We start from the raw sequence: 20,680 nt of genomic DNA on the forward strand, positions 1-20,680 counted from the left end.
GTGCCGGTTCTGCTTCCTGGTCTATATTTAGCGCGTTACACAACAAAGAGGTTGCATCATCTGCCAGCACAGTTTGGATCTGCCAGAATGTTCCTGCTGTCGTCTCGGCCGAGGTTTGTGAAGCGCTCGTCTGTTTGTAATTATCCCGGAGGTTAAACGAGGAGCGGAGCTGTTTACACGAGCGCTGCCCGCTTCTGTCGTGTTTCCTGCCCGGTTCTGCCGGAGCGAAATGCTTTCTGGCTCTCGTGTCCGGCGGGTTGAATCAAAAAGGCCCGAATCACAAAACTGGAAATGCCTGAAAGCTTCTGGAAATGTTGCATTTGTGTTTGTACTCCGATTTATGTAACTGATCTGCGACTCAAAGAAAAATATTCCACCGACCAAAATAGTTGTAGTGTGCAACCCTGAACACATAACAGCAGGTTCTGTCTTCCAGGACTTTGTTCAGCCACTGAACACACCATGAAAGATCAAATCAGAAGTCCGCCTGGATAAGAAACCCGGTTCTGATGACGTCGTGTTGAATTCCACAAATATTCCTCATTTCCTCTCCGTCACCTCGACCCCTCCGTCAGCTGGAGAATCCCTCCATCCCTCCGCGGGTCACCTTTCTCAGGGACGATGTTGTTTTGGGGACTAATTAAGATTCCAATTAAGATCCAGCCTTTCACCTCTTTCACCTCTTTTTTCCATCGAAGCGGCACGGACAGTCCTCGAACGCAGCACACCAGAGCTTCCTGGGTTATCTCCCGTGAACGAGCTCGTTAACATTCACCTCTTTCCTCTCTTGTTTTTTTTATACCTTCTAAATTCCCTCCTTTTTCTCCAGAGCAGAAACAAACAGATTAAAATCTTTCGGATGATTCTGAGCTTTGAGAAAGAATTGAATTATCCTCCCGTCCTTCCTCTCTTCGTCTTCGTCTTCTTCACTTTGCTCCCAGTAGAACAGAGGATCCATCCTGCAGCTGTCATTTCATTTAATTATGTCTTACATTAATAGCCTGCAGTCACAAGACGGAGAGGGAGGCTCCTCCTGCCTGCCTCAGGATCAGTCAGGATCAGTCAGGATCAGTCAGGATCAGTCAGGATCAGTCAGGGAGGCTCTGTGCTGACTCAGGTCTCGGCTGTGTGAGTGGGTGTGTAGCTACAGGTGAGGATGATGAAGTGAAGGAGACGTACAGGTGATCTGTGTGAGTCAGATGAACTCGTCTTCTTCTTGCTGGAGGTGAAGAGCAGCCGACGCTTTTCTACTGTTACTCCTGCAGAGATGCTTTACTGCTCACATTAAACTTCAGGGCTCATAAAATATACAATATGGAACATTTCAGCATTAAAATGCCTGAAAATGATGGAGCTCTGTTATATCTTCTCCTGAGATCTGCACGATCCCAAATTTTATGCATCCAAGGTGTGTTTGATTTGTCAGCGTTACATCTGAGGAAATGACCAACTTTAAAACTTCACCACAGGGTTGCATAAAGAAATTGAATTCCCGCTGCACAGATTGCAGAATGTATATACAGTTATTAATATATAAAATTTAGGTGGCTATAAACAGCAGCGACATGACGGAGAAGATAACGTGGTTGGCGTCTTCGTATCAAAACGTTTCCATCAGCTCTGACTGTGTGAGTCCAGCTCTGTCCAGGTTTCCTCTCCATCTCTTTTCATCGTTCACATCCATTTCAGACTTTCAGTCACCTTCTCGTGGTTCAAAATTCAAGTTTTTGTGACGGTTGAATTGACATCATGTGCCAAAGTTACAGGGAGGATTCGAACCCAGCCGTGGAACATGAACTGACTTGATGAAATGTTTGTGCTCAGTGCATCTCAACAACAGAACGACTGTTTTCTGTTGGCTTGTGTCCCAACAGTCAGTGAAAACGTTTGTCCGGCCAAACTGTGATACTGTAGCTGTAAATGTCTTGCCAAGACGTGCGAGGAGCACATGGAGAATCATCGCTGTCGATTACGGTTCAGTTTTAGCACAACCAGAAACCAGTAGGACGGCGTGATATCTGTTTTAAAAGCTCGTTTTTTGCAAATCATTGTAAATATTTGATGCATTTAAAACCAGCGCAGCAGTTTCCAGTGAATCCTCGGTCAGGAGCGAGAGTCTGAAGCTCTGTGGAGATTTCTGTGTTTCCTCTCGGCTGCTCGTCTCACTTTTAGTTTTTGCTGCAGAGCGCCTGTTGGTGTGAAACCCAGCTAACGCACAACATCTTTAATTCGATGTTGTGGCGTCCCCGCAGCCTCCGCCCAGCAGGGTCTGCAGTCTCAGGTTATATTTACCTGATTGCAGCCTGCTCGCTCCGTCATTAACATTTCCTGCCTTTTACTCTGATTATGTGCTGTTTGGACGCCGCTGCAGCCGCACAGATTACTGTTTGTACCAGATTCAGCTCAGTTTTTCACAAATATTATGTTGTATTTTATTCTGAGAGCTTTTATCTGATGTTATTCTGGTTTGAGGGAGCAGACAGGACGGTGTCTTTCACTGATAAGCCAGAACATTATGACCTTAAATGTAATTATTTTGAGAGAATCATTATTTTAGATAACTATCTCCGTGTCTCTGAAAGTAGTGCTTCGTTATATGTTTGGCCCTGGAGCATGTTCGCCTTCCCTCCTCTCTTTTATGCAAACACATCCCTTTATAGACAAGAGGAAAAGGCCAAGATGGAGGGAGGGGAGGAAGACAGGAGGTCCTGTGGGAACGGAGGAAGAGAAAGAAGAAGAAGGAGAAGGAGAAGATGGTCGAGGTTGTGAGGAGAATGCAAAATCAGGAGAGAAACAGCGAGACAAAGGAAGGAAGATGCAGATGTTCGAGAGAGAGAGAGAGAGAGAGAGAGAGAAAGGAGAAAAAAGTGTAGAGCAGAGAAAATAGATTCAGCAAAAACTATAACCTGAAAACATATTGGACTCCAGCGGGCGATACAGAGGGAGGAGGTGGGAGTTAAAGATGGAGGGAGGAGAGTGTGATGAAGTGGAGGGAGGATGGAGGGAGACAGTCGGAGAGAAAACTACCAGAGGGCAGCAGGAGTGATGGAGTGGAGTTAGAGAGGGGGAGATAAATGGATGAAGTAATGGAGGAATATTGCGGGGATGAAGGAAGAGATAGTGAAAGAGTAGCGGAGGAAGAGGAGATCGAAGAGGAGAAAAGGAGGAGTGAGGAGTGGAGGAGGACGAGGCTGCAGATAGTCGATGTTTGAGGAGACGGAGGACAGAAGGAGGAAGAAGAGGAAGAATAAATGATGTTTTATCGAACACTTACTTTACTTAAAGGGTTCGTCGAGCAAAGACGGATTTATAGTCTGAGTGCTGAAGTGGAAACAGAACAAATATGTACAAATAAAAAGGCAAATGTAGGAGTGAGACTCAAGTCAGGAGATACTCAGATGTTTTCATGATGAAGATTTCTTCGTTTCACACAACAGACAACAAAGTAAACAACACCAAAGAAAGTAAAGGTATCGATGTATCTGTCAAGTTGTTATTTTAAACACTGGTGTTGGTTTGGACCCAGAATTTCAAGTTTACCTCTTCAGGATATATTAATACTTTTGTCATGTTCTAATTCCAATTAAGAATCGATCAATAAACTTTCCAAACTTAACGAGGACGTTTGTCACCCAAGGAGCAAAAAGACGTTCCGCAGACAGAATTAATGTTTTTAACTTCTTGTTTAGGACTTGAGTCACAGACATCTGAAGAGCTTCTTGTGATTCAAAGTTAAAGTTTTTACGACTTCGGGAAGGAAAACTACAGGGTGGATTTGGACAGCATGAGGCGTGTTCTTTACCTGGAGAACTACTTTACTCTCCATGTGTTGGTCATCAGGAGGGTTAATATCCCGGGTTATTAGGTCGGATTATTATATCATGAAATATCTCAAATTAAAGCTAATAAGCAGCTAGTTGAAGGTGGATTGTGTAAACTACACATGTCTGCAGAGAGAAAACATCTGCTACATGTTTCCTGCCCGGCCGACTCAGACTTGGTTTGGGTTGTTTCCCGCGTCACTGAGCAGCTGAGCACTTCTTGTTTTGCATCTATGATTGATTCGTGTAGCCGGACTGACGCAGATGTGAGACTCACAGAGACGGAAGTAAAAAAGTGGAGGAGCTGGAGAGGAAGGGGAAAGAGATGGAGAGAGAGAGAGAGAGAAACAGAGAGAGAGGGGTCGATGATGGAGGGATGAGAGCTGCGAAGGAGGAGAGCGAGGGAGTGATGGAGCGTGAGGGGAGACGTGTGAAGGAGGAGGAGAGAGCGCTGAGACTGGAGGGAAACATTACAGAACCTGAGAGGTTCACCACAGAAGAAGAAGAAGAAGAAGACGGAACCACCCACATATAATAAAGAGCCGTAAACCGTTGAGCTCGCAGCACTTTGTCTCATTACACCGCAGCTGTTACTGCTGAGTGGCCGAAGACGACGGGACACTTTCTGCTTATCCCACTGTTTTCTGCTGCTGCTGATACATGTGTTTCATTAGAGAGGAGACGGGGGGGGATTCATTTAAAGTGTCTGAAGTTCATACATGATCCAGAACACAGTAGTGGAAAGTACCTGAGAGCTTCTGCTGTCATTTTACAACAACCTGCTGATGATTTCTGACATCAATCAGGTAAAATATGTCAGAAAACAGTGAAAATCTACAGATAAAGGGGGTGAAATGTCCATGAATTTCAGACACGAGAGACAACAGCAGCCAAGAAGACTGAAGACGTCGATCTGAGGCTGAAGTCGGTTCTGGTTTTCAGGTTTTTGGTTCTTGAGGAGTCCGAGGACGTGAGACGGGAGTTTGGCAGGAAGTCAGAGCAGCAGGCAGGTCGTTAATCCACTCCGAGCCAACGCCATCAAAAGTCGTTAACAGCTTCTACACCTCTGCGATGATTTCCTGATGATCAGCGAGCAATTTTGTTTTCTCCACCTCGTTTGGAGTTGTTTTATTTTGACATCAGTTCGACTCCACAAACATAAAATCTGTTTTTTGAGCAGCAAACGAAGAGACGACTTGTGTCGAACATGTTGTCACATGTCAGCACATTGATCAGCTTCTCCCACCTGCGCGTGAACACACACGAGTTTCACTAACACCTGTGCTGCCGTTTGATTGGTCGTCTGTACAAAAGGACTGTTCCGCTCTGTAGATGTGTGTCTCTCTGTGAGCGGCAGCTTGTCTTACATCTATTGTTTGAGTCTGTTTGTGTGACACGCTGCAGATTGATGCCGTTCACTCCGACGCCGCAGAGGAAAAAAAAACAAAAAATAAAACAGCAACTGTCAGCACGCTGTTATCAGCTCGTGTTTGATTCAGTCGGATTTGTTCCGATTGTGATGAGGATTGTGATGCCTCACAAAAAAACAAAACAGGCAACGCTTGTTTAAAAAATGCAGGAGGAGAAGAGGGAGAGAAAAGGGAGGACAGATGTGTGGCAGAGAATTGATTCCACTGCAGCCGAGGGGGAAAACAAGACGGGGAACAGCGAAGAGACGCAACGAGACGGAAAGATGAGAATTATGAGGAGAGGGAGAGTTCAAGATGGAGTGTTTATTTATCTTTTTTTTCTTCCCAAAGACGGGGAAAAAAAAAAAAAAACAAGAGACAGAAAATAGAGCAGAAAATGTGAGGATGCTGAAGCTGGAGAGGAGATTCATGCTTCCAAATGCAGGTGTGAAGGCAGGCGGCAGATGAAGGGAGATCAGGTGAACTGGAAAAAAAGGGACACAGTGTTCAGACTGGAAATAAAGGAAGGAAATGGAAAGAGTAAGACAGACAGGAAATGACTCGAAAGAAAAAAAGATGGAGGTGAAAAATGTGAGTTAATGAGTTTCCTTGTGGTGGGAAACTTGTGCGGCAGTGATGGAGCGAGATAGCAGGCGGGACTTTATCTGCATTGCTGTAGCTCCGTCGGTGGAGCATTGCTGTAAAGCCGTCAGCAGAAAATTCTCCCTCGCTATGCAGATCTTAAACCCATCTGCATTCCAGCGGCCGCACACGTACGCCACTGCGGGATTAATCTCAGCCGCATAATTTAATCTGGTTTCACACAATTTAGGCGCCAGGAGCTCGACCTGCAGGCTGCCAGAGGCCGGCGCTGCGACGAAACTTCATTTATTTACACACGACTCCAGAAAAAGCTCAGATTCACTTCTCTTAATGTCAGACTGAGAAACAGAACGAGCAACTTCATCCTTCATCGTCTGGTTTTTAAAGGTTTCAGGATTTCTCTCTGCGAGCTCACATCAACGTTCCCTCCCGGAGCAAAACACCCAAACTGGCACGCATGAAATATGTCATTTGTTGCGCTGCTTGGCCGTCAGAACAGCCGTGAAGTGTTCCACTGATAGATGTGTCAGAACTGTCCGCAGGAGGGAGAAAATGCTGCACTGCAACACCGGTCGCCTGCTTTAACTTCCAGGACAGAGTCAGGAAATGAGGAAGGAAGTCAAGGGAAAGTTCAAAACTGTCGGATCAGATTTTTACTGGAGATGCATCGATCAACATGTCCGATTCTTTGCTGGAACTGGACAAAACCAGACATGTTCACCTGCAGTCCTTGTACAGTCACTTTTTAAAGCTGCTCTCCTCTCTGCTGCCCGTCAGTAGTCGTGTTTCTATAAAACATTTTGAAAAACGTGCCTTAAAAAAGTTTGCTTGAGGTGCACTCACAATGATCAGCTGTTTCCACTGGCTGCATTGAAGTCGCTGCATTTCTTCGTCATATCAGAAGTCATTCCTGACGACCTTTCTCCGTTTTGTCTCCTGGTTTGTTTACTTCTCATCTCTGTTTCCGTCCACATCCAAACTTGTCCTGTCATACAGACACAGCTTGTGTGTTTCGTGTCCTCGAGATGCTGGAAAGTCTTGACTGTGAGATTATGCTTCATTGAAAGTTGGCTGCCCTGTTAATTGTTGTTTTTTTCTGCCTCAGTTGGTCAGTAAAGTTTTGAAGTTACGTCACAGCGTCGTGTTTGCTGTCAAAGACAACTCTAAGGAAGAAAGTCAGAAATCATCGGCTAAGAAAATGATGATGGGGCATCTTTTAATGATGACTACAACTCCCATGATCCCACAGGAGCCTGCTCACAGCTTCTGTGTTGATTACGAGATCGTTTTCTTTGTTTGTTTTCATTTTGCCGTCTTAAATCTTCCTCACGGTGAACTTGACCTGCTGCTCATTAATAATCCAGTCGCCTCCGTCCTCACGTGTCCTTCTCTCGGCAGCTCGGTCCCGTTTAAATAATTCAGCTCTCAGTTTGTCACCGTCCGGTCCGATCGTGTCCGGTTCAGCTGAACCCGGCTCAGATCGGTCCTGCTGTGGCCGCTGAAGGTCACTGCGGGCGTGAATTCATTCGCTGCAGATAAATCAGCTAAATTAAAATGGCGAACTGCAGCTCGTTACACAAAGGTCGGACACATACAAGATGTCTGGGGTCTCCCACCTCCTCCACCTCCTCCTCCTCCTCCACCTCCTCCTCCTGCTCCTCCTCCACCTCCCCCTCCTCCTGCTCCTCCACCTCCTCCCCCTCCTCTGTGGCTAATAGAGTTTAATCAGCCTCATTACAGCTGAAATAAATTACCTGAAGCACGACGAATAAAAGAATTCCATATTGGGGGGGAGGGACTGTAAATAACCTCAGAGCTCCATGGAAACTGTCTTTTGCCGGTCGAGTCTGTATTTTTCAGTCCACTTGACAACAGCAAGTAACTGGAGGCGTTCGTTTATCTGTCAGCCGCTGATAAAGAGTCCTCTGACAGCCGAGACGTCTTCCTCTTCCTCTCACCGAACACGACGCTCTGATGAACGTCGGTGTCAGCCGAGCAAACTTTCGCATCACTCTGGTTTGCGAGTGTGACAGCAGGCCTCCACTGCCGGCCTGCAGAGACGCCACGACACAGACGGTCATTCTGGCGGTTTCAGTGCAGCGAGCAGACTTCAGCGGTCGGACTCAGGATTCAGGATCGTGTTTCCTCCGCTGCCAGGGCTCGTCAGTCTTCCTCACACTGACAGGACGAGCAGCCACAAGTGTGTTTGTGGCATTTGAGTATGTTAAAGAGTCGTCCTCCAGTCTGAGGCGGGCGGTCGTTAAAGCTCTTTGACAGGAGACTCGCCTCGACTCTCAGATGATTCAAGTCTGTAGATTCAGTCTGTGATCAGAAAACAAAACATTGTAGTAACTACAGCCACAGATTCACAGACAGAGATGTGGACAGATGTGTTCTCAGCCTGCTGGCTTGGCTTGTAGATGCATTTTTGATGAATGATCAGTGAGGCGTACGAGCGGAAAGAAGCCTCATCCGCCATGACTTGTTTTTTGGTTTCCTGTTTTACTTTCCACTTCCTGCCTTTGTCTTTTTCCTGCATGCTCCTTGTTGTTTCGTCTGTCCTCTTGTGTTCCCACTTTGTTTTCCGTGTCTTCTGGTTTGTCTTCAGTTTTGTCTTTGTCTTTTTCACTTGGACTTTCCTTTACCTGCCTTTTTGTCGTTTGCATAGTTGATTCTGGACTTTGCACATGAGCCGATAATTACAGCTCGCTTTTTACGTCAAGGATTCGAGATAAACTGACGAAAACAAACACAATCTGAGCAATTCAACAATATCTGGGAGGCATGATGATCCGTTTCCAAACATTCCTGGTGGGGGGGGGAAGTAACAGATCAGCACTTCCTGGTTGAATCTGGGTGTAATGTGTCTGCAGCCGTAGGCAATGTTTGACTTTCATTACCAGTAATTTAACACAGCTGGTGAGTCCAATGTTTCCCCGAGCATCTTAGCTGGGGAGATAAGTTTGTCACTGCTGTAGTAGCGGGTGATTTGGCTGTTTGCTCGTGGTCTCAGCTGATGTTAAAGATTTCTCGTGGTCAGATATTTGTTGCCAGTTGGGCTGACATTGGTTCCTGATCTGTGCAGATTTCATAAAACCCCAGCAGGAAACGTTATCGGTATGTTTCTGCCAGTCGACCTGTGCATCATGTGCAACACCCGACCAGAGATACGAAGGAAGTGAGATGGTTCTCTGCTTCACTGGAGCTCGACGCGACAACATTTGTTTCTCACAGCATTGAGATATGAAAATAACATTCTGCAACATCTGTGGCTGCAGCAGAGCCTCAGCTGCAGTGACAGATGCGAGGCCGGCTCGTCAGGCTTCACCAGAACGCTACATACGTTGGATAATGCAGCAGCGTGTTTGAGATTTCAGCCTGTTCATTGCATGTGACTGACTGCGAGTGTGTGTTTGCCGGCTCTGCACAGACTCCCTCCCCCACCCAGCAGCCCTCGTTGAAATGCAGATCCGTATCACAGCTGTGATAATGGGTTCAATTTACAGTGTCAGACCGAGCGCTCACCCACATCTGTGACATTAGCATATCTCAGGATGATGCAGCGTTCTGGTCACAACAGACGCAGCGTGAGGAAGACATGAAGGCCCGGTCGGACCTTCAGGGTCAAACTGTTGATGACAGGATCATTGTGACGCTTTCGTTTGTAAAAACCGTTCCACATCTCTGTGTTTGTATTTGGCATTCGGAGCAGCAGCTTGAGAAGAGGGAGGTTTGTTTTATTAACATCTACATTATTCATGTCTGTCTTCAGGATCTTTGTGCTTCTTTATAACCTGCAGTGCTGCAAGTTTAAACGGGTTGTTACTGAGGAGCACAGGGAGTCAAAACCAGACCGTTGAATGATTGTTTTAATTATTTTCAAGCTCAACAAACAGAAATAAACGAATATCACCTGGTCTCAGCTCATTAGCTGAGAGGATTTAGCATCTTTCTTTCTTCTACGATTTTGAGAAAACCGATTACCTCAAAATTTTCAAGTAAAGAAAAACTAAAGTTTAACGACTCTGAAGTTCAGAGTTCACACATGTCCTTAAAGACTCTGTAAGGACACTCCCACACTGTGTTTAAGGACACTCCTACACTGTGTTTAAGGACACTCCTACACTGTGTTTAAGGACACTCCCACACTGTGTTTAAGGACACTCCTACACTGTGCTTAAGGACACTCCTACACTGTGTTTAAGGACACTCCTACACTGTGTTTAAGGACACTCCTATACTGTGTTAAGGACACTCCTACACTGTGTTTAAGGACACTCCCACACTGTGTTTAAGGACACTCCCACACGGTTTTAAGGACACTCCCACATTGTGTTTAAGGACACTCCCACACTGTGTTTAAGGACACTCCCACACTGTGTTTAAGGACACTCCCACACTGTGTTTAAAAGCCTGCGACTCCCCTCCAGTGAGTGAAAACTGAAGAAGCCTCTTGGATGAGATGTGAAACAGCTTCAAGGGACTGAAAAAGGTCAAGTTGCTTACAGTTCAGCACATGGATTTACTAAATATTTCAGATGCTAAAACTTCCATAGTCTGCTTGACTTTCCTGACCTTTATAAAGGAAAGTCAGCTTTCAAAATGTACAGTCTAGTCTCAAGATACGGGTCTACATAGATAATTAAAAGGTGTACCTGCCAGAAGCCGTCAGAGTTCGGTTTTGTTTCTGGATTTCAGCAGGTCCAACACAATGTAAATGTTCAGGTCATTCAGGTCCAAGTCAAGTCCTCATGTTTCTGAAATAAGAACCAAAGTGATCTTTTGCTCCATTCTGTGCTTTAATTTACCTCCTCAGCTCTTTTGATCAGTGATGAAACGGCTGGAAAAGAACATCTGTGCAGATTTTCCACTTTTTTCTCATCCAGAAGTAACATTTTTAAAACACAAACACACAGATAATGTCATTAAATCCTTTCTTGTCTTTTGCTCAGAGGCACCACGGCAGTAAAAACTGAGTAATACCAGCTCGTATTAATGACTTCCCTTGCCCTGGTATCCACACGTACAGCTTCAGTAATTATCTCTCTGTCAGCGGCAGAAACATGCAGATGGTTTTCAGTATTTCTCTTCCTCTGGATTCATTCTGACGGCTCCCTGCTGCTGAGAAATTAATCCCACAGCGTGGAGGAAAATGTAAAACAAATCAAAATACATCCTTCTGTCTACGACGCTCGCTCCCGAAAAAAAAACAAAAAACAAACAAACAAAAAAAAAATGTGGGACGCAATTACAGAGCAATAAGTCGACGTGATGAAAACCCTGCACGGATGAATGTAAATGTGCAAACGAGCTGAGCTTCTTTAGGAGGCAGAGGTTCACGGTGGATTACATGCATTAACAAGGCTACAGCGGCTAATACTGCAGGGTGAGGCTTATCCTCGGTCCATGTGCTGGTTATTGTGCTGCATGTATGTAGAGTCTGCGCTTCCTCGACTGTCGACCATCACTGTCGCTCAGGTTAAAGACACAAACCGTCGTCCTGCTGTCTGCTGGTCCGCTGCTCGTCTTCAGACAGAACCAGATGATACTGAAGTTTTTGTCCAGTCTTTAGTCAATTCAATATTCAGTTTTAGATCTTAAGATTACTTGCTGGGATTTTTACCTCATTTAGTTTGTTTGTTTTCTCACAAACAGCTCAAGTCTTGCAGTTTTTGTCTATATTTGTTAACTGTTTGGCAAGTTGTCACCATTGGAAGTATGCTGAATTAACAGTTAGTAGTTTGTGTTTGCAGTGTGCCGACTCATGTACAGATAACCACACTGGATTACTTTGGAACTGATGGAAACTTTAAAACATGAAGATTTGTAGGCAGGTTCTGCAGGAGCATGCTGCAAGCTTTCATCTAGCTACTGCTTTGATTTTCTTCATTAGCTTCTACTTATTGTCGTACTGTTGATATCTCAAAGCTGCTGTACTAACTCTCACTTCTGCCTTTCTTTCTTCCAGACTGGCACAATGAACCCCATGACACAACTGTACTACAAGAAGGTGAGTCAGAGTCAAAGTCTAGTCTGTTGTTGGTCTTCACCAAGACACAAAACTACCACAAACACTTACAAACTACCACAGAGACACAAAACATTGTCTCTTTATCGTCCATCGGAACAGAAAAACACACAGAGGATGAAAACAAAGACTCACACCAGATCAAGTCTGTCGCTCTGTTAATCACACTCCTGTTTTCACAGTGTCGACTGATGGAATCCTCCATGTTTGTGTCACATTCACCATTAATATTATTCACTGTAACTTCATGGTTACTTCAGCAGCAGACTCATGTTGTTGTCAACAGTCTCGGCCGTTCAGCTTCTGACTCTGGCTTGTAAAACAGAATAAAATATCCACCACTATGTGATAAAGTTAGGACGGTTTTGCAGATTTGACGGAGAATTAATAATGCAAATAAACAAACAGATGATTTATTTGACTTCTGAGCCAGTTTGAGCTCTACAACAAACAGCCAGAATCAAACATTTACAGTTTCAGCCACATGGCTCAGAGAACTGCAGTGTCAGCCCGTCTTTAAAACAGTTTTCTGTCTGATCACAGTTATTAGAACAACGATCACAGACCACTGATCCACATCCATCTGGTTAATATGGACCTGAAAGGGACTTTAACTCAACGGCATCTGTTCCTCACACAGTCCTGCCTAACTGGGACTGAGCGAGCTGATTACCTGTGAAAACTCTTTTACTTTTCCTCTGACATGACTGTCCTGATTAAAGAGTAATCCATCAATCTTCACTCATTAAGCATACGGACATTTCTGTATGATAAGGCACCTAAGCAAATTTCCCCTGAATATATAAATATATTATAATAAAGGTGTGATGAACAAAAATGCTCACGTCACTTAAAAGTGTGTCAGATCAGTGTGTGTCAGCTGACATCGTGTCTCCACCAGCAAACGTCTGCTGTCACATTGTCCTGTATTCACATCAGGAGCGAGAACACAGAATACACTCATTTAATTTGTAGGTAAATGTGTGACTCTGTTGTTTCTTCATATCATTGAATTTGTTTTTCAGTATAAAAGCAGTCTGAATTGCTTTCATAGATTCATACATTTCATAAGTTGTTTCATGAAGATGTTTAAAAAGTCTTAAAATAACCTACAAAATAAACACAAAACAACCACAAAGAGACAAATAGCTAATGCTAAAGAGACAGAAAGCTACTACAAAAAGACATAAAGCCACAACGAGGAGACACAAAGAGACGGAAAGAGACATAAAGCTACTACAAAGTTACACAGGATGCATGCAGCTACTACAAGAAGACACAATGAGACATAAAACTACTGCAAAGAGACACAAAGAGATACAAAGCAACCATGGAGAGACACAAAGAGACACAAAGTGACTGCAATGACACACAAAGCGACAAAAAGAGACACACTCCCACTGATTTGTTTTTTTGCGGACACCTGCTGTCACAGATAACTAAATAAATCATTTCCTTGGACAGTCGAGCATATTTCTTATGTTTTCTCTGCGTTTGTGCTCTTGTTTTGTGTTTCAGGCGACATACTCGCCGTACCGCGACCGCATCCCGCTTCAGATCGTGCGGGCTGAGGTGGAGCTGTCTGCTGAGGAGAGGGCCTACCTCACCGCGGTGGAGAAAGGTACACTTCATCTTTATCACCTCCATCCTGCTGATCCTCTGACCACTAGCATCCTGCTGAGTCAGGGTGTTTCAGATGGTTGAACAGCAGCAGCAGCAGCCGGTCGGTCAGACTCTGCTGCAGCCGGCTGTTCACAGGTGTTCATCTCTGCAACAGCTGACGTTTGTCCTTGAACAAGATGCCGAAACCCAAACTGTTCCCTCAGTGTGGCAGCCTGCTCTGTCTTTACACTCTCAGGTGAAATGAACCAAACGAATGCTGCAGAAACAAAGCGATCGCCGCTCTGCCTTGACGTCCACCGTCTTTTCTGTCCCTCCAGGCGACTACGCGGGCGTCAAACACGCCCTGCGCGAGGCCGAGGTCTACTACAACATGGACGTGAACTGCCTGGACCCGCTGGGCCGCAGCGCGCTGCTCATCGCCATCGAGAACGAGAACCTGGAGATCATGGAGCTGCTGCTGGACCACGGCATCCACACGGGCGACGCCCTGCTCTACGCCATCAGGAAGGAGGTGGTGGGCGCCGTGGAGCTGCTGCTGTCGCACAGGAGGCCCAGCGGCGAGAAGCAGGTGTGTGTGTGTGTGTTTGTGTTTTAACAAAAGGATGTGTGTTAATCTGTCGCCGCCAGACGGATTCATGCAGCATGTGTTTGCATTTACTCATCCATTAAAGTGCATCCATGTGCGTTTCTATATCTGTGTGTGTGTGTGTGTGTGTGATAATGAGTAGTACATCCATTCACTGTAAAGCTCCGTGCCACATTCAGCTGAGAGAGGAAAATTAACCAGCTCGTTTTATAGACACACTGTGAAACAGGATTTAGAGGCAGACAGTACATTTGTCTACAGTGTGTGTGTGTATGTGTGTGTGTGTGTGTGTGTGTGTGTGTGTGTGTGTGTGTGTGTGTGTGAAAGGACATGTTGCGCTGCTCGGTTGGCATGTAGGTGTTTCTGGGACGATCGAGGAGGAGAGATGAGGTGAAAGTGAAAGGAAGTGAAAGAGATTTTAAAAAATCAGAAGGGAGAAGAGATGAAGAGGAGGAGGAGGAGGAGGGATGAAGAGCGAGCGAGAGACATTACATCTGAGGGGAGAGAGAGAGAGAGAGAGATTTTCATATAAAGATAAGAGAGCAGAAACACACACTTCTTCTTCTTCTTCCTCTACATTAATTCTTGGACCGCGCGAGGCTGTGAGGTTCAGCGTCACCATGGCAACCAACCCTTGGCCGAAAAAGCAGAGGATTGTGGGAAGGTTTTCTTTCTTTTTTTTTTTTTTTTTTTTTCTGGTCGCCTCTCAGTTGGACGAGGATGGGAACAAATCTGCCTCTTGATGTGTTTCTGTTTCTGTTCTCTCAGCTCGTCTACGATCTGTAAGATGGAAAATGTAAATAAATGAACATATTTAGTGTAATTACAGAGAGCCGTCTGAGAGCACGATGTCGGTATCGTTTCATCACCATGGATAGATTATTGTGCACAAGCTGAATTGTGATATTGGCATTTAGAACATTTACATTTACACATGGAACCATCCACTCTGTCAGGACTGGTCTGTATTATTTTTTTCATGTTCATGTGACCAAATCAAAAATACAGAAAGCATAAAACATTTACTGGATGTTAAAATCACACCAAGAGTCACAGGAAACATCTGGATTTACACTTTTTATTGCACCACAAATTTGACATTTTTACGGATTCGGATATAAACATTTGGTTTAGATTGTTTTGTGTTAAATAGAAAAAGTTTGTTTGTGAACAAATAAAAACCAACAACTGCATCACTCTGAGTTAAAGAGGCGAAGAGTGTGTGTGTGTGTGTGTGTGTGTGTTTACATGTGATGCCTATATTAAGAACAGTGTGTGTGTGTGTGTGTGTGTGTGCTCTCTCAGCTGACAGGTAGAGTCGATGCCTTTTATCTTCTCTTGGCGAGCAAATCTGTTGACCTTTCTGCCGTCACTCTCCATCTGACTCAGTCTGACTCCCCCTCTCTCTTTCATTACCTCTCTGCATCCTCCCTCCTCACTCCCCTTGTTTCATCTGTCCTCCCTCTCTCTCGCCCTCTCTTTCTCTCCCTCCCTCACCCGCTCTCTGATTAACTACGACCAAGCGCACTTTTTCTGCATCGCCAGTTTGCTAGGGATGGAAGGAATGAGGTCGCGACGCCAGAAAGGAGGGAAGGTAGGAAGGAGGTAGCTCCAGAGATAGAGAGCTGATGCAGATGAGGAAGAAGGTTGTTCAGGCTCCTCTCACACTTCCTTTGATGTGTGAAGTGTGTGAAAACAGATTATGTGTGCAAGTGTGTGTGTGTGTGTGTGTGTGTTTGTGTGTTTGTGTGTTGCTGGAGCTGACGATTTTGTTTTGATCGGTGAATAAAATCTGCGGATCCAAATATTCCCCCGTCACTTCTGATTTTTTTTCTGAGTGAATTTGTGTTTGCTGTAGTTATTTCTACTTAAAAAAAAAAAAAAAGAAAAAAAAATCAATAATTTAAAAACTACAACAGAGAGGCTGCTGAAAATTGAATGAGAGAAACTTTATAGTTTGATCTTTTTTTTATCTGGGCGGTTTGATCTGCAGTTACAGTAAATCAAAAAGTTTCCTTTGTGCCTTTTCTTCTTCTCTTTTCTCTCTCATACTTTAAAAGACTCATGCTGAGGAAGTACAATAGCAATTTTGAGGTATTTTATGTCATTTTATACCTTATACCTTCTTACTTCACCACGGCTCAGAGGCAAATATTGTATTTTTCTTTGCTCCTCAACATTAATCTGTAGGGTTAGCGTTAGGGTTATCTGTTTAAGCAACGATAAGCAAACATAATACATTAAATGAATATTGAGCTCGCAGTTCTTGTAGCACGTAATCCACGTTTGGACATGTTGTCACACTGCACCACAAACTTTGATCTTACAGGTGCACTGTGTCAGAATCCTAGTCAGAGTCACGGTTGCAGAGATATCTACTGAAGTTAGCATGCTAGCCAGCTAGCTCGTCCTGGTCTTTTTAGCCCTGTGGTAGCGGTGTGAACACAAACACTCCCTTGATCCTTCCTGAGCTTCTAGTTCAGTGTGCTCTGGAGCTGAGATGTGTTGATGTTTTCAACTCTATTCATTAAAAATCTGCAGACAATCTGAGGAAAGTTTGTGGGAAGTCTTTGGAAAATCTTTGGAAAGTGTGTAGAATGTCTGTAGACAATATGTGGATAGTCTGTAAAAAATGTGCGTAAGGTCTGTAGAAAGTCTATAGAAAATCTTGAGAAAGTCCATGGAAAAGGTTTTGGCAGGAGCTCGGATGAGGAGAAAGGATGTAAGAAGAGGACGTCAGTGAGAGACATCCTCTTTCCTTCTACCCTCAATTTCAGGAGAAACTCTTAACAGAGGAAAGTGAAGCTGGAAGAAACCTCATGAAGAGCCACAGAGGAGGGATCGCCTCTCGCAGGACGAACAGACGTGCTATAGATCTCTATGGGTTTAAATTAATACGCTGTAGATTCAATTGTGCTCAATTTGGTCAGTGGTTTGGAGTGGGTTTTGGGCTCAAAGCAGCAAATAAGCTGTTTCTGTGCCTTTAAACTCTGTTTATTCTAATATATCCTCTCCCGTCCACCTTTAGTGATGCACCACCTGGTTTCCACTTGGCAATAAAAACCCTTGTTCCTTCTCTGCAGCAGCTGTTCAGAGTCGTTTCAACGAGGGTTATAATGAGGTCTGGAGAGGAAGTGACTTTAAATAAATGTACCTCTGCAGGAAACTGCTTCTGTCAAACACTTCGCTCTAATTCAATTTGTTTTTAATCTGATTCAGGAGAGTTTAATTCGACTCATCGTTCGGCTAATTTGTCTTCTGTTCTCAGCTGTACCTCCTGAATCACAGCCTTTTCATTACAAAATAAAAGATCGAGAGAGTTTTTTGATTTTTGTTTTCATCTCACACAAGAAGCGCTGAACCAGATATATGGAACAAAAGCTTTTTATGTATTAGTTCATTAAAGAGTTTTGGTTGTTTGTTTGTTTGTCTCCAGGTTCCTTCTCTGATGATGGACAGTCAGTTTTCAGAGTTCACCCCAGACATAACTCCCATCATGCTCGCTGCTCACACCAACAACTACGAGATCATCAAGCTCCTCGTCCAGCGGAAGGTGATGACCCGATGCACCAGCAAAACCTTTAATCTTGACTCATTAATTAATTCAGTTATGATGATTCATCTTTTTATTTGCTACTTGTTCTGTGCAGGTCACCATCCCCAGACCTCACCAGATCCGATGTGACTGTGTCGAGTGTGTTTCCAGTTCAGAGGTAAGTGAATATTTCTCACCGTTTGATCTCGCTCTGCTGGAAATCAATATTACAATATGCAGTAATTACTTCCATTGGTACATCCAGCACGGACATTTAGTTTCAGCACATTTCCTAAATGATTATATATCTAACATCTCCTCTGCCATTTCTTCATTTTCCTCTCCTCCTCTCACTTATAAATCTTTCTTCTGCAATGTAAAGTGCTTTAATAACTCAGTTCTCTCCCAGTATTTGATGAGTTAAGTAAAATGTCAAAATCAGGATTTTTTTCAACTTCTTTTAAGATCGACTGACTCAGTTTGAAAGATGAGGCAAGATGCTGTACAGGTTTGTTTTAGCCTTCGGGACAAAAACTCCTGTTCGACATACTTGCAATCAAAAATGGATCTTCTTGATATCTTGATATCTTCTTGGTCCTTCGTGTGCAAAAGTTGGACTCCTTTTCTTTGTGGTTTTAACCTCCTCTTCTGCTCCTGCAGGTCGACAGTCTTCGGCACTCGCGGTCTCGACTCAACATCTACAAAGCTCTGGCCTCACCGTCCCTCATCGCTCTGTCCAGTGAAGATCCCATCCTCACTGCCTTCAGACTAGGCTGGGAACTCAAAGAGCTCAGCAAGGTAAGGATAATATCCTGACGAAGGTGCGAAGCTCCCCAAAAGTCCAGTTAGCTGTGCAGACACTCATCAGTGAAGTATTTGGAGTGGGAGTTGGATTAGCCTCATGATTTCTGCCAGTTTTAATTTCCACGATATACAGCTTCCAGTCAAATTAAACGAGACAGCAACTTAAAGTGTCGCAGTGAAAAGCTGCTCCGGCCAGCAGCTTCGCTCCTCCGACCAGCAGCTTCGCTCCTCCGGCCAGCAGCTTCGCTCCTCCGACCAGCAGCTTCGCTCCTCCGGCCAGCAGCTTCGCTCCTCCGGCCAGCAGCTTCGCTCCTCCGACCAGCAGCTTCACTCCTCCTTGGCATCCATTCATCAAGTGAACTCTCCTGGAGGGACGCCACGTCCCAACGCTGTGAAAACCTCAGAGGAAGAAGCAGCTTTATTTCTTTAATATACTTTCCCCTTTTTCTTTGCTTTATATTCCAGGACTGTAATCACAGTGCACCTCACACCTTATCATAATCTCTGATGTTTTTTTCCCTTCGGGCTAAGAATATGTTTTTATCTCGGGTAACAAGAGGAGAGATTCTCCTCAGATGATGCTCGATAAATGCCTCAAAAGCACTTTCCTTTCATCGACACCCTGTAATTTTTAGTAGAAGTAGAAAATTTAGTTTTCAACACTTTCAGACAGAGTTGAACCGTGAACGTCAAAGATGTAACCTGCATTATCTTCTTCTCCTCAGGTGGAGAATGAGTTTCGCCAGGAGTACGAGGAGCTGTCGCAGCAGTGCAAACGCTTCGCCAAAGATCTTCTGGACCAGGCCCGGAGCTCCAGAGAGCTGGAGACCATCCTGAACCACAGAGACAACGACCAGAGCGAGGAGCTGGACCCCAGACAGTGCCACGACCTGGCCAAGCTCAAACTGGCCATCAAATACCACCAAAAAGAGGTAGGGAATCCACATCTGTCTCTGAAGGAGGACGACTGCTGAGCTGGAAGCAGAGATGTCGTCTATGTGTACAAATACTGCTGAAAAACTGAGAATATGCTTGGCGATGTGTATATCTATGACTCTTTGCTGGTGTCAAGGCTTGGTTAGGAAATGCCAGCAGACGTGCAGAAGATACAGCCTCAGTTTCAGCATGTTAAGGTGTGTATGTCAAGAACCAACATGTGGATCCAGGGGAACCACAATCCTGAGCGTACTTTTTTGCTTTCATTCGTTGGGGCAACATAAAACATGCTGTCCATATACTGTATATGTGGCACAATCGCACTGGTCATTTGAGGATCATGGACCAGAACCATCTGCCCCAGTTACATCTATTAAAACGCACTCATACTCAGACACACAGTACAACATTTCCCTGTCTTTGTTGAATTGAGGGATTTTTGTTGCGCTCCTTGTGGGAATTGTCAGAGCAGAGTGAGACTTCAAGAGGGTCTCTGCAGTTTGAAACAGAAATAGAGTGGAAAACAGACGGAGGGCAGGTGAGAAAAGATGGAGGATGAAACAGGGCAGTGTTGTGGGGGGGGTGGAAGCATCGGACCGGGTGAGATAATGAGCTGGAGCGACTGTGAGCGGAGACGATGAGGACGAGAGATTTAATGGGACAGAACAAGAGAAGGATGTGGAGCTGCAGGGACGAAACTGGCGCGTGAGCGAGAAAGAGACGGAGATTTGATGGGATGGAGTGAGAGAAGAAACAGAGTTAGAAAAGCCCCAAGGCCATCTCCGTCTCTCCTCGCCCGCCCTCCTGTCTGTTCCCGGCTGTTTCAGGCTTTTCAGGCGACAGAGGGATACCACCAGACGGATGTGAGGGATGACAGCAGCCACGGAATGATACGTTAGACGGGTCGGAGAGGAGATAAGAGCAGGAAGTGAAGTGCTTTCTGTCTCTAGAGGAGGAAGAGGTGACGAAGGTAAAGATCTGGAGAGGGAGATAGACGGAGGGAGTGCGAGACGGACCGCTGACAGACGTGTTTCCTCTCGGCGGGTAGAGACGAGAGTCGAAATGTTATATTTCACTTCTCATGTGCTTTTTTTTTTTTTAACAGTTATGCACTCCTTTCTTCAGTACAAAATAAAAATTACAAAAAAATATAGACACTAGGCTTCACTGTATGGCTGTATGTTACATTCTACACATTAACCTCCATCCCAAATGTCTGCATGTTAACACATTGACTGTTAGCATAATAACATAGGCTACATTCATCTGTTAATATGCATAACAGTTGCCTACATGCTAATAAACCAACATAGCCTACTTAGCCTAATTTTGAGC

The 20,680-nt window shown here is 44.7% G+C and overlaps 1 protein-coding gene across 2 annotated transcripts in view; it reads left to right on the forward strand.

Annotated features, from left to right (window-relative positions):
• The window catches only part of trpc5a (transient receptor potential cation channel, subfamily C, member 5a), a 101,169-nt gene that overhangs the window by 31,028 nt on the left and 49,461 nt on the right, over positions 1-20,680 (forward strand). Inside the window, exons 1-8 of one of the 2 annotated variants that reach the window (XM_037111765.1) lie at positions 8,033-8,052; positions 11,802-11,843; positions 13,380-13,482; positions 13,802-14,052; positions 17,507-17,623; positions 17,721-17,783; positions 18,266-18,403; positions 19,135-19,341. In XM_037111765.1, the coding sequence (XP_036967660.1) occupies positions 11,811-11,843; positions 13,380-13,482; positions 13,802-14,052; positions 17,507-17,623; positions 17,721-17,783; positions 18,266-18,403; positions 19,135-19,341 (912 nt within the window). In that variant the 5' untranslated portion in view covers positions 8,033-8,052; positions 11,802-11,810. Of the gene's footprint in view, positions 1-8,032; positions 8,053-11,801; positions 11,844-13,379; positions 13,483-13,801; positions 14,053-17,506; positions 17,624-17,720; positions 17,784-18,265; positions 18,404-19,134; positions 19,342-20,680 lie in introns of those variants that run through there. The other variant, XM_037111764.1, reaches the window with a different exon arrangement.

Source organism: Acanthopagrus latus, chromosome 10 (assembly GCF_904848185.1).
Source record: "Acanthopagrus latus isolate v.2019 chromosome 10, fAcaLat1.1, whole genome shotgun sequence".
Taxonomy (NCBI): Eukaryota; Metazoa; Chordata; class Actinopteri; order Spariformes; family Sparidae; genus Acanthopagrus; species Acanthopagrus latus.